Source organism: Callorhinus ursinus, unplaced genomic scaffold (genome assembly GCF_003265705.2).
Source record: "Callorhinus ursinus isolate GAN/ISIS: 27379988/994484 unplaced genomic scaffold, GSC_fseal_2.0 scaffold38, whole genome shotgun sequence".
Classification (NCBI taxonomy): Eukaryota; Metazoa; Chordata; class Mammalia; order Carnivora; family Otariidae; genus Callorhinus; species Callorhinus ursinus.
This window is the reverse complement of record NW_027397100.1, coordinates 15,003,866-15,016,370: the sequence shown is the minus strand read 5'-3', so window position 1 is coordinate 15,016,370 and position 12,505 is coordinate 15,003,866. Positions and strand designations below refer to the sequence as shown.

The following is a 12,505-nucleotide window of genomic DNA, read 5'->3' as shown; positions in this document are numbered from 1 at the left end:
GAGAAAATCCTTGCAAAACACATATGATAAAAGATTGTTACCCAAAATATACAGAGAACTCTTAAAACTCAACCAACCATGGGCCAGAGACCTTAACAAACACCTCATCTAAGAAGATATGCAGATGGAAAATAAGCATATGAAAAGATGCTCCAGTTGTATGTCATTTGGGAACTGTAAATTAAAACAAGATACTACTACACCCTTATCAGAATGACCAAATCTGAAAAACTAACACCACCAAATGCTGACCAGGATGTGGAGCAACAGGAACTCTCATACATTGCTGGTGGGAATGTAAAATCGTGCTGCCACTATGGAAGACAGTATGGCAGGTTCTTCCAAACATAAACATACTTGAGGCTCCTGGGTGGCTCAGTTGGTTAAGTGTCTGCCTTCAGCTCAGGTCATGATCCGAGGGTCCTGGGATTAAGCCGGCATCGTTTTGGTCTTCCTGCTCAGTGGGGAGCCTGCTTCTCCCTCTCCATCTGGCCCCCACCCCCCCCTTGTGCTCTCTTGCTCACTCTATCTCAAATAAATAAATACAATCTTAAAAAAATAAAAAGGTAAACATACTCCCACACTGCCAAGAGTGAACCTGAATGTAAACTATGGAATCTGGGTGAGAATGTGTACCCACGCAGGTACTTCCATTACAACCAATGTACAGGATGCTGATAGTGGAGGCTGTGTGGGGGTGGCTGGAGGGGAAGGTGTTCATGGGAACTCTCTGCACTAGATGTTTGATTTTGCTGTTAACCTAAAACTGCTCTAAAAACTGAAGTCCATTTAAAAGAAAAAGTTGAGGTGGAGACCAGATTAGGTACACCTTTTCTCCAGGAGCCTACTAGGACTGACCTCACCAGCCTGACCCCCCCCCCCTCCCCTGGAGCCACTGCAACATTTATGGACTCTTGCTTACATCGTTCTACTTCATGTGGTATTTCCCATGTGAATCTAACCTTAAAATAAATTAAGAACAGAAAAGAGAATTTAGACCTTGCAGATAATCCAATCCCACTTCCTTATTTCACAGATGAGGACATGGAAGTCAAGAGAAAGAAAATGTCCAAGTTAGAGGTCTGGGACCTAGGGTCTGGACTCCAGCTCCAGTGCTCCCTCCTTTGTAGCTGACTGCCTTCATGACACAGTACTGGAAGTGACTATGCCCAGGAGACAAAGAGCATTCTATTAACCTTTCTTGATTCTCTGGGCTTCTCCACCCCATTCCATTGTTTCTCTCTTCTTTTTCCCAGGGAAAAGCCATCACTTAGTACCTGTGGAAGTCAGCCAGGTGTTCTGAATCGATATAATCATCCAAATTCAGGGTCAAATCTGATACCTGCTGTGACCCACTTTCCTAGAAAAATGAAAACAGAAAACAAGAAACTGGGGATTTTTCTGGACTAATGGGAGAATAACAATTAAATATTCAAGTTAAAGAACTATACATGCACAAAGAAACACACCGGGAATGTCTATAATATGCAAAATACCCTTTTTTTTTTAAGACTTAATTTTATTATGTTAGTCACCATACCTCATTACTTTTTGACGTAGTGTTCTGTGATTCATTATTTGCATAACACCCAGTGCTCCATGCAATACATGCCCTCTTTAATACCCATCACCGAGCTAACCCATCCCCCCACCCCCCTCCCCTCTAAAACCCTGTTTGTTTCTCATAGTCCATAGTCTCTCATGGTTCGTCTCCCCCTCCGATTCCCCCCCTTCATTTTTCTCTTCCTACTTTTTTTTTTTAATATAAAATGTATTATTTGTTTCAGAGGTACAGGTCTGTGATTCATCAGTCTCACACAATTCACAGTGCTCACCATAGCACATACCCTCCCCAATATCCATCACCCAGCCACCCCATCCCTCCCACCGCCCCCCCACCACTCCAGCAACCCTCAGTTTGTTTCCTGAGATTAAGAATTCCTCCTATCAGTGAGATCATATGATACTTGTCTTTCTCTGACTTAGCGAAATAACCTTCTGATGCTTGGGGACTGCTCTGATTTAGAAATACTGCCTTTCTCAGGCAGAGCCCAGTAAACCTACTTCCCAGGCTCTTTTGTAGTCTGGGCACGGGCATGTCACTGAGGTGCCAAATGGCCACACGTCTCTGACTTGGGAGGTGGGCAACATGGAAAAGCAGGCCCAGCAAGGGGCAGACATCTTGCTGACGAGGGTAGCAGCAGAGGCATCAACGGCTCATGAGAAGGGGCTCCAGGGCCTGCAGCCTAAGCCAGCACCTCATGCCTGAGTGGTGGCACCAGCAGCGGTTTCCATGGTGTGGTTTTGAGGCACTGTCTTGAAAGCCCTGCCTTGAACCTGTTTCTCTAGCCCTTCCAACAATTCAATGGCTATCCCAGTTCTTTTAATAAACCAAATCTGTTTAACTAACTTGAGGGAATTCTGTTATTTATAACTAAGAACTCTGATACAAGATGTAAATGTTCGTCAAAACGGAAAGGGGGAAGATGAACACAAGGAAAGAGAAGGAAAAATAAGATAAAAACAGAGAGGGAGGCAAACCATAAGAACTCTTAACTCTAGGGAACAAACTGAGGGTTGCTGGAGGGGAGGTCGGTGGGGGGATGGGGTAACTGGGTGATGGGCATTAAGGAGGGCACTTGATGTAATGAGCACTGACTGTTATATACAAGTGATAAATCACTGAATTCTACCCTTGAAACTAGTAATACAGTATATGTTAACTAAACTGAATTTAAATAAAGGGGAAAAAAACAGAAAGGGATAAATTACGGTATTACAGAATACTACATAGTAGTTAAAATGAATAAGGTATATCTATATGCATTCCCATGTAAAGACCTCCAAAAGATATTGAGTGAAAACAGCCAGGTACAGTGCGATACAGACTGCATGCGACTTTTAATGAGCACACAGGGACAACCAGGGCAAACTTAACAAGAGAGTCCTTGCCCTTGGGGTGCTTACAGTCCAGTGGCAGAAGACAAACATCAAACCAAAGGACCACTAAGTACATAATTGTGGTAAGGACCAGCAAAGAAATAAAATGATGAATGTAGGGAGGCATAATTTAGATTTTTCTGACAGGTGAGAGTAGGTAGTCAGGACTATACTTTTTGAGGAAGTGAAAAATGAGAAGGAATTAGCAGGGGCTGAAGGGAGGAGGGTGTGTGTGAGGCAGTCCACGGTGTGGGGAAGAGTTTTCCATCCCTGGAAATGAGAACTGTAAGGGCGCCAGGATAGCAGGGAGCTAGGCTTATCTAAAGAACTAAAATAGCCCCTTGGCCTACAGTAAGCTTCTTTCCAACCCTGTTGTCACCGAAAGGATTTACCCTAAATTACGTAATTATTCCCCTGTGATGAAGTCCCTCCCTTGATAATACCAGAAGGTGAACAGCTTTGAGCACAAAGCTTTTCTATATGGAGGACTCCTGTCTTGGTTCCAAAAGTAGGGTCACTGGGTGAAGTCCTCATAAACATTTAAGGCTCTTGATCTGTACTGTTAAATGGGCTGCACAAAGGTGATCCCAATGTCCACTCCCACCAGCAGATGCCAACATGTCCCTGAGACTCACCAGCACATTAATGATCATGCTGTTCTCCACGGTGACAGCCTTCACAAGGAGCTTTCTGGACCCATCCTTAGACTCATACCGGAGGACATACAGGTCTTTATTGCTATTCCATTTGGCCGGCAGCAGTTCTGATTTCTTATCATTGGGACCTGGCTGAGAAGACACCAGGGTTGAGAGGAGGAAGATCTTCATAGCTCAACACATTGAGCTATGAAGGACCTTGCGGATAATCTAATCCCACTTCCTCATTTCACAGATGAGGACATGGAGGTCAAGAGAAAGAAAATGTCCAAGTTAGAGGTCTGGGACCTAGTCTCTGGACTCCGGCTCCAGTGCTCCCTCCCTTGTAGCTGACTGTCTTCGTGACACAGTACTGGAACCTGTCCAGAATCTGCAGCCTTGGTTCGATAAGAATTTCCTTGCCAATCGCCTGAAGGGATACTGTGAAATTCTAAGACGGTGTTTTTCTAAGTTCAGAACCTGGACCATCTGCAAGAGGATCACTGAAGTGTTGACTAAAAATAAAGATTCCAGCGTACTCCCTTCCGGACTACTGTAGTGGTTTCACAGAAATGATGAACAATTTTCATACACACAAAATGGAGCATATGTACAAGATAAAACATCAGTGGACACCTATGTGCCACCTGCTTAAGAGAACACCGCCACTGCCAAAGCCTCAAGTAGGGTACTCCTAATGAATCTCTCTTATTCCCCTCATGGGTAATCGCTTCTCTGTATTTTTTAAAATGTCTTTACTTTTCCTTATTGCTGTATTACTATTCACACAACCCCAAAAATATATTGCTTCACATGTGTTTGAACTTATATAAATGGCATCACCTTTATCGCTTCCTTTTTTGTCAGTTATTGTGAGATTTCACTGTGTCAACACATTTAACCACGTACGGTGCACTACACGGCGCTCCGTGCAGCACAGTTCACAACTATATGGGGTGGTGGTGTTCGAGCACACTGCCAGGCACACGCTCACTTGCTGATGCCTATGTGGACTGTGTACAGGCCCGCTGTTATAAGCGCCGCTGCTATGAACATTTGTGTATACATCTGCTGGGACACAGGGGGATGCATTTCTATAGCCTATGTGTGGGAAAAGAACTTTTAATTTGTAAGATAAAGTCAAACTGCCTTCCAAAGAGGTACGGATTCCACCAACCCTGTATGAGAGTCCTTGTAGTTCCATGTGGTCAGCAACATTGTCACTGTCCAATTTTAAATATTTTTGCCCTCCTGGTGGGTGTAAAAATGCATGACTATGAGGTGTGAGGTCTTCTTTTTCCTTTTAAACAATCCTAGGGCTTTCCTTCTACACACTCAAGTTTGAGAAATCGGTTTTCAACTATAGGAAAAAGTAACAGAGTGATTTCTAGGTGGGGAAAGATTTCTTAAGATCCACAAAAGAAAAAAAGGATTGTCTTTGAGACTGTTCCAAATTGGAAGCTTCTGTTCAACAACAGACATGGCAACATTAACAGGCAGCCACAGGCTACAAGATGTTTGCCATGGCTACAGATGAAAAAGAATGAGTAACTAGCACATTAAGGGAATGCCTGGAAAATGAACAATAAAAATTGGGAACCCACTTGAAAAACTGGCAAAAGATATGAACAAGCAAAAGAAAGAGCAGGTAACAGTATATAGGGGGCTGTTCAACTTTACCAACACTCAGACAAGTGCAGGTTGAAACGATGAGGTTCCACGTTACACCCATCACACCAGTATTACCCATTTCTCCATTTTTGTTCATGCGGGTGTGGGGGCAATGGGGACCCTCAGACACTGCGGGTGGCCACTTGCACTGCTGTAAACCCTCTGGAAAGCCGTCTGGCAGCATGTGGTGTGCACCGAGGTAAGTGGACAGACACCCTGTGACCCCAAACCTCCATTCCTGGAGGAAACTCTGTGCTCAAAGGCACAGGGGACATCACAAGGGATCTTCATCACAACCTTGTCATGAACACCAACATGAAGGTGAAATGAAAAAATATGCTCACAGTGGAATACTACATAGGAGTTAGAAGGAACAAACTGGATCAAATTGTAGCATCACAGATAAAGGTAAAAAATAAAACTTAAAATATAACTTAAAAAAATAACTTAAGGGGCGCTTGCATGGCTTAGTCTATTGGGTGCCCAACTCCTGATTTCAGCTCAGGTCTTGATCTCTTGATCTCAGGGTCATGAGTTCAAGCCCTGTGTTGCGCTTGGAGCCTACTTAAAAAAAAATTTATATATACATAAAAAACTTAACAGAAGCTAAGAAAAAATGAAAATTCACAGCCTGGTACCATTTATGTAAAAATTTTTTTAAAACACACAAAAGTAATCTATATATTTTTTCATAGATACCGATTTATATGGCTAAACACGGAACAAGTGGATTGGGAAGCTCTGCACTCAGAAGAATATGGTGGGAGGAACTGGAGCAAAGATGAAGAACAATAGCAAAGACAAAGGTCCAGCACTGCAGCCCTTACACACATCAAGGACAATGGGAGGCCAAGAGCAAAGAATCGTGGGTCTCTCCTGTTTGGTCACCCGCTTGGTGCTCAGGAATCCAATGGGGGAAGTGGTCCCAAACACAATTCAAGATGTTGCAACTGGCATGGTTTAAAAGCTGGCTGGATGACAAGGAAACTCACAAGCCTGCAGCAAAGAAACGAGAGTGACGAAAAACAAAAATGGAACGAATCAAACCAGTCTGCCAAGTGAGAAAGAGAAACAATCCCTCACCTCCAACTGGGTACATTTCCTGTAACAGGTTTAGTGGATTTAAGGTTTACTTTGGAAGCTAAGATTTTGATAACGTGCCTTTATCTTTGCTCTGTCAGAGGCTTTTGAATTTATATGTATATCCTCCACATACAGCATTTAACCCACCAGAATTTTTTCTTGGAATATGGTAATTTGGTCTGCTCACTCTTCCACAGACTCTGGCTTCTAGGGCAAGAGAGAACCCTGGGGTCTGATGAGGCTGATACCTCTTGTTGAAGGGGAACTGATGGTCCGAGCCCAAGGGCTGCCCTGATATGGGGAAAAGAGGTGGGACCAAGAGGGACTGGCCCTGGTGATATCAGGCCAGATTTGGCATTTCAACTGTGTTTTGGCCCTGACATCAAATATCAGGCCCCCCAGAAAGCTGCAACTGGAAAGTAGCCAAAGCATATGGCTGTGTAGTTTAATACCCTCAGATGAAAAATTTAAGGCCTCAGAGGGGCTGAGAATTGCCTAAGGTCACAGTAAGTCAGATGCAGAGCTGGGTTTGGCATTCAGAGCTTCTGGCTGCTTGGTCTATGGCTGGAGGTTTTTCCCAGCCAGATCCACTAGACTGGCCCCAAGAAAATAAGGATAGTTGTCCACTTAGGCAACATCCTGGAGGTAGAAGCATTCCTCAGTGGCCATGAGTTCACCCCGGGTCTCTGGGCTAAAATGCACTCAAAGAAACACAAACAGATCATTTTGGGCATTTCCTCTCTTTTGTCATAACCTTTAGATTCCTATGAAAGAAAAGAAAATTCCCGAACCTGTTACCTATAGCCATCTCTAACCCCTTGCCTCCTAACCCACTTGACACCTCCGTAAAGCTCTTAGGAGGAATGGTACTAACTCCAAAAAAGTAATCCAAATTCAAATGTTGGATTTTTATTGAAGCCAGTGGCCTCACTGCTCTTCTAACCGAGTTTTACATACACAACTGCCCTGCACAACAGGAGATAAAACCAAAGAGAAAAACAGACTATTTAGCTTTCTATTTAACTGTCAATATACTATATGATGAAGCATACACTTTTGGGACCTTCCCCTCTCCTTATCAGCCCTACAAGGAGGTGGCTGGAGAGGCAACATAAACATCCTCTGAGCATGGCAAACACTCTTGGTCTCAGCGGAGTCTGCGGGTCCCAGGCCAGAAAATTAAACCCTCTCTTAAATAAACTAATAGATGCCTTTCTAAAGGGCTTCTACTCCCATGGAAGTTGACTCAGCAGCATAAGTCAGCGGAGGACAAGCGCAACCCGAGCTTGAGCAGCACTTCAGCGGAAGGGCACAGAAGCAAAAAGACACACCACAGAGCAGTACAAACACCCGGCCCCAGAGGGCATGCATGATTCAGCGCCGGGGCGGACACGTGGACAGTGGGCAGTGCCTTTCAAAATCCTCCCCCCCATTCTCCCTGGCCTCCTGCGTGACATCTGGGGCCGGCATCTTTTTCTGGCCTGCATGATCTCAACAGGTGGCACCACGAAGAGTGGAATTAGATGGACCTTTAGGAATCAGGCAAGGATCTTTTTTTTTTTTTAAACCTGTATTAAAGTGAGATTGTATTCCTTCTGCACGTTTCACCTGAAAAACTGGGGCCTAGAGTATTTGGCAAGGGGATGATGCCAAAGGAGGCAATGACCTATATGAACTGATGTCCCTAAGCTGTCAGAATTCAGAGCTGCGGAGAGGTGTGTGAAGGGACGAGTGGTGAGAGCAGATCTGTATGTAGTGGTGGTATGTCCTGTGAAGCGAGGAGAAGAGAGGGAGTGGCACGGGCCCTCGGTAACAAGTTCCTGTTCTGGGCGAGAGAGTCCGACTGTGTCAGAGCAGAAATAGCCAGCTGGGAGTAAACAAGGTGAGGTCCATGAGGAGGGGCAGAGAACAGGGCAGACACATTAGATCTGACGGACAGGGCCAGGAGCGGGGGTAACTGAGGGCCCACGGACGAGGCCCTTGGACCAAGTAAGTCTTCCTCCCGTCTCCAATTCCACTGCACTCCACGCCATTCTACACATCAGCTTCCTGGACGTCCCAGGCAAAGCTGAAATGAAATGACAGGGGCAAGTGAAGGAGTCATTCAGGACTGGAAAGGTGAAGTGGGGCAAGTGAGGAAACATAAAGTTTCTGTCGGGGACACTATACACTGGAGCGGGAGCCCAAAACTCGTGGGTGGAGACCCCATCTGTACCGGATTCCAAGGCCTGAGATGTTGAAAGGCAGGGTAAGTGGAATGTACTGCAGGATGGACAGAAAGGCCAAGAACAGAGCTATCCAGGAGGAAAATGTGGTTCCTGCCTCCAGGTGTGTATGTGAGTCCCCTTCTTTTCCAGCCTTATATCCAGTCCTAGATTCCACATGAGGGAACAAGTATGTGTGAGCCTGGAGAGGGGTGGGGATGGGGGATGCTAAGGGTGTATCTGGGGTTCCTGTGAGATACTTGAGGTCTGGGACGGGGGAAAAAAAAAAAAGAGCCAGACATCCATGACAGTTCTTGTCCTGACGTGACTCCTGTTGGTGGGCATTAAGTGTGAGAGGAGGTGGTGGTCTTGCTCACTGCTCTAAAGGACAAAGGAATAGGGCAGCAGGGAATGGAAGGGAGTGCCTGGCTCTCAGGGCTCGGGATGTGTAAACTGTGTTTGAGGAGGGATCCTTAAAGCTCTGTGTCAGGAGAGGAAAACTTAAGATGCTGGATGTATGTCTGAGAAACTAAGGATTAGGGAGTTAGAACTGAAGCACTTAGAAATGAGAGTAAGGTTAAAATCTCATCACAAGAGATTCAAGGGGTGAGATGCCCTACTCCCCAGAGCTGATGTAGGTTGAGGGTCAGAAGGCAACAGTGAGGGTCAGGCTGGGAATCCCGTGTGTATGTGGGGTGTGTGGCTGGGAGGATATTTTCTCTGATGAAGTAGAAGAGAACTGAAGGGGCAGAAAGGGGGCCAGGCCCAGTTCTCCCAGGAAGTTAATGTGCAGGATGATGTAAAGGGTGAAAGTCACAGGGACAGGGCAGGGAAGATGACCAAAGGCTCTCCCAAAGAATTATGCAGTAGGCAGGGCCCAGTAGTCCTGAGGCTCTGTGGGTGTGACGACAAGGTCCCCCGCTCTAAGAAGCAGAGCCTGAGGATGGGAGAGCGGGAGGGGCTGACCCTATAGGGGCTGACCCTGTAGGGGCAGCAGTTGGGGAGGTAACCTTACCCGGCTCTCAGATCCAGGGTGCAGGGGTGTACCTGTGGGGAGGGGGGTGTGGCATAGTGGCTGTTTCCCAGAACCTGAGCTGGGGATGACAGCGGTGAGTGGGCTGCACTGGGCCCTTCAGTAAAAGGTGAAAGGTGTGTGTGCTCTCTGGGCCCGTGCTGAGGAGTAAAGAAAGGGTCCCTGAGGGCGGCTGAACAGATCAAAGATCACCCGTATAAGCGTGCTTGGATTCAGATTATCCGGTGGAGGCCCGAATACAATATTGAGTACCACCCTCGCCGCTGTGTGGGAAGGAGCTCGGCGGAGTTCAGGCAGGTGAGAAGTGCTCACGGGGAGCGCTCCCGTCTCAGTGTCAGGTCCACACGATCCTGGCCTGGGAGACTGCGAGGCTGTGCTGAAGCGAGCTTCTGTCCTTGGGTTTCCAAATCATGTTGCCCCAGCTGTGTTGTGAGGGGCGCTGGGCCAGGCCAGCAGAGCAGCTCCCCGACCCGCACACCAAACCGAAGGTGCCAGGAGCCCCAGGGCCGGGACGCGGGCGGGGGAGCGTCAGGCGCTCTGGCCCGGAGCTCCGGTCCCCGGATCCGGGCAGAGGACACCTCACCCCCACCACCCCGGCCCCGGGCCGGCTCTCTGGAGTACCTGGTCGCCGACACCCAAGACGTAGTAGCCGTGCGTCACCACCTCCCAGTGCAGAAAGCAGATGAGCGCGTCCTGCGCGCAGGTGATGGCCGGCGCCGCCGACGCGTACAGTACCTCCAAGCCCGCCATGGGCGCCCCCGGCTCCTGCGGGCGGAGGAAGGAAGGGAGACAGTGCCGTGAGCCGACTGGGCCCTGCGACGGCGGAGGACTACCCTCCGCTACTCCGCCCGCCCAGGCCTAGTCCCCACCTGCGGCCAAAATGGAGACGCCCGGGGGCGGAGCGCGGCCGTCGGAAGTAGCTCCAAGCGCCGGCCCAGTAGCGCGAATGCGCCGGCTGGAAACTGGAGCGGGGCACGTAAAGGTTCCAGCAGGCCGCTCGCCGGCGGGGCGGGGCTCTTTAAAGCGGGAATCTCTTTTTTCCAGGTAGCTGGAGGGAGCGCCACAGACCGGATGATAAATTAGGTCGCGAGGAGAGGCCACCTTGTTCTGAGCCACAGACTTACCATCCGCAGAACGGGATGACATAGGGGCACTTGGAGGTCCGTGCAAGCCCAGAGGCGGCATCTAATTCAGGCTAGGCGTCAGGGAGGGATGCCCAACGGCACTGAACCGTAATGGAAGAGTGGGAGGGAAATGAGGCACAAAAGTATTCCCGTAGAAGGGACTGGCCCACGCAGAGTCAGGAAGGTGTGAAATGCGGCTAGTCCTGTGTGATGAAGGGATCAGTGCTGCCTCCTGAGTGAGACCTTCCCCCATCTCCTCTGCCCACAATTTCTCTGTCCTCAGTGCAGTTGGCATTAGTGGGGTGCCAAGGAGCGGGCACGGGACATCGCCTCAATGGGGAGGAGAATTTTATAATTGAAGCTTAATAGAATGGCTGGTTTATAATAAAAAGCAGACTGGCCAGTTTTATTACTGCTTTTAACTTTTTTACAGCCAAGACACCCCCTCATTGCCTGCACCTGGGCAGAGAGCTCCCCCACCCTTCCCTTGGTTCAGTCACTGCTTTGCGTACAATTATAGCTTGAGTCTCACAGAACTTTGGTTCCCTATAATACATCATCATCCCTGCATTAGTCTTCCCTCAGGAGCCAACACGAGACAGGGATTTGAGTGGTTTATTTGGGAGCTGATTCCAGGAAATAGCAGCAAGAGGGTGAGGGAAGGGAGACTAGGAAGTGACCAGTAGATGTTATGTGATCAAGCCAGGTACCTCTGGGCACCTGGGCTCAGCCCCGACCAGCAACTCTGGGAGACACATTTCCCAGACTTGTCCCAACTGAGGATGAGAGAATTAAGGTGGTTTTTTGCACTCACTCCCTGGTTGAGGGCTGCTTCCGGGGGCATGAAAAGCCCTCAGGTAGAGAATTGCCGAGTTTAGAGGAAGTGGCCTTTGGTGCTTAGAAATGACTGCTAAGGAGTGAAGTGGACACCATGGCCTCTGCTTTTCCCCAGCTCCCCCACCCCCACCCCCAAGGGTGAGCCGCGGCTTGCTAGTCTGTGGCCCAGCGGGCAGCATGGCGTAGTTTCCAGCACCTGTGTATCACGAGAATGAGGTAAGCTCTGTTCCTCGCGCTAGGCTGTGTGCCCTTTGGGCCAGTACTGTGTTCCGTCCACCCATGAACTCCAGGGTCCTCCATGGATGAGAATAAAAGAGAGGGTCCTCTGGGATCAGAGGGTTGTCTGTGTCCTGCCCCTGGTCCACCCAGCACTTTCTGGGCACTTACCACCATCAACAGGAGTCTCAATTGTCCCTGTGAGGCCTGTGATTGGCTGAGAAAGGAAGCAGGTAGAAGGGGCTTCCCCAGCTGGGCCCTCACTACCTGGGCAGTACAGAGCCCATGCCAGAGATAAGGGTGAGGGCCCAGGATGTTGAAAGGAACATGGGAGGTGGCTGCAGCCACCAGCTCCTGGTTGCCAAGTGACAGCAATGTGAGGATTCCAAGCTCCCTGGAAACTGTCTCCCTGGAAACTGTGAGGAGGTGAGCGGAGGGGCAGGGCCCAAATGGGCACTGAGATGGAATTATTCAGCACTGGAAGCCTTCTGCTTTTTTGGCCTAGCGTCATTCTAACAACCTCACCTCCTCCAGGAAGCCCTCCATCATTAATAGTGTTCAGTACGGGAACCCATCGGATGGGTTGCAATGTAAAGATTAGGGAAAGCTGCCTCTAGCTTTCAGAGAGTTGCAGGAACTGCAGGAGAGCACCAGCAATGATCACAGCTGCCTCTTGTCCTAAGGCAGTATTCAGGGGAAAATCTGCAGAGGCTGCAAAACTGAAAAGAAACTCTGGATCCACGGCTTTTGGAGAAGCAATAA

General features: G+C 48.4%; 1 protein-coding gene across 2 annotated transcripts in view; it reads right to left on the bottom strand.

Moving 5' to 3' along the window:
• The window catches only part of PSMF1 (proteasome inhibitor subunit 1), a 42,119-nt gene extending 30,182 nt beyond the window's left edge, over positions 1-11,937 (bottom strand). Inside the window, exons 1-4 of one of the 2 annotated variants that reach the window (XM_073880615.1) lie at positions 11,915-11,937; positions 10,188-10,331; positions 3,576-3,728; positions 1,278-1,360 (exon numbers count right to left, since the gene is read on the bottom strand). In XM_073880615.1, the coding sequence (XP_073736716.1) occupies positions 1,278-1,360; positions 3,576-3,728; positions 10,188-10,331; positions 11,915-11,920 (386 nt within the window). In that variant the 5' untranslated portion in view covers positions 11,921-11,937. Of the gene's footprint in view, positions 1-1,277; positions 1,361-3,575; positions 3,729-10,187; positions 10,332-10,435; positions 10,548-11,914 lie in introns of those variants that run through there. The other variant, XM_025876014.2, reaches the window with a different exon arrangement.
• Between the last annotated feature and the right edge of the window lie 568 nt (positions 11,938-12,505).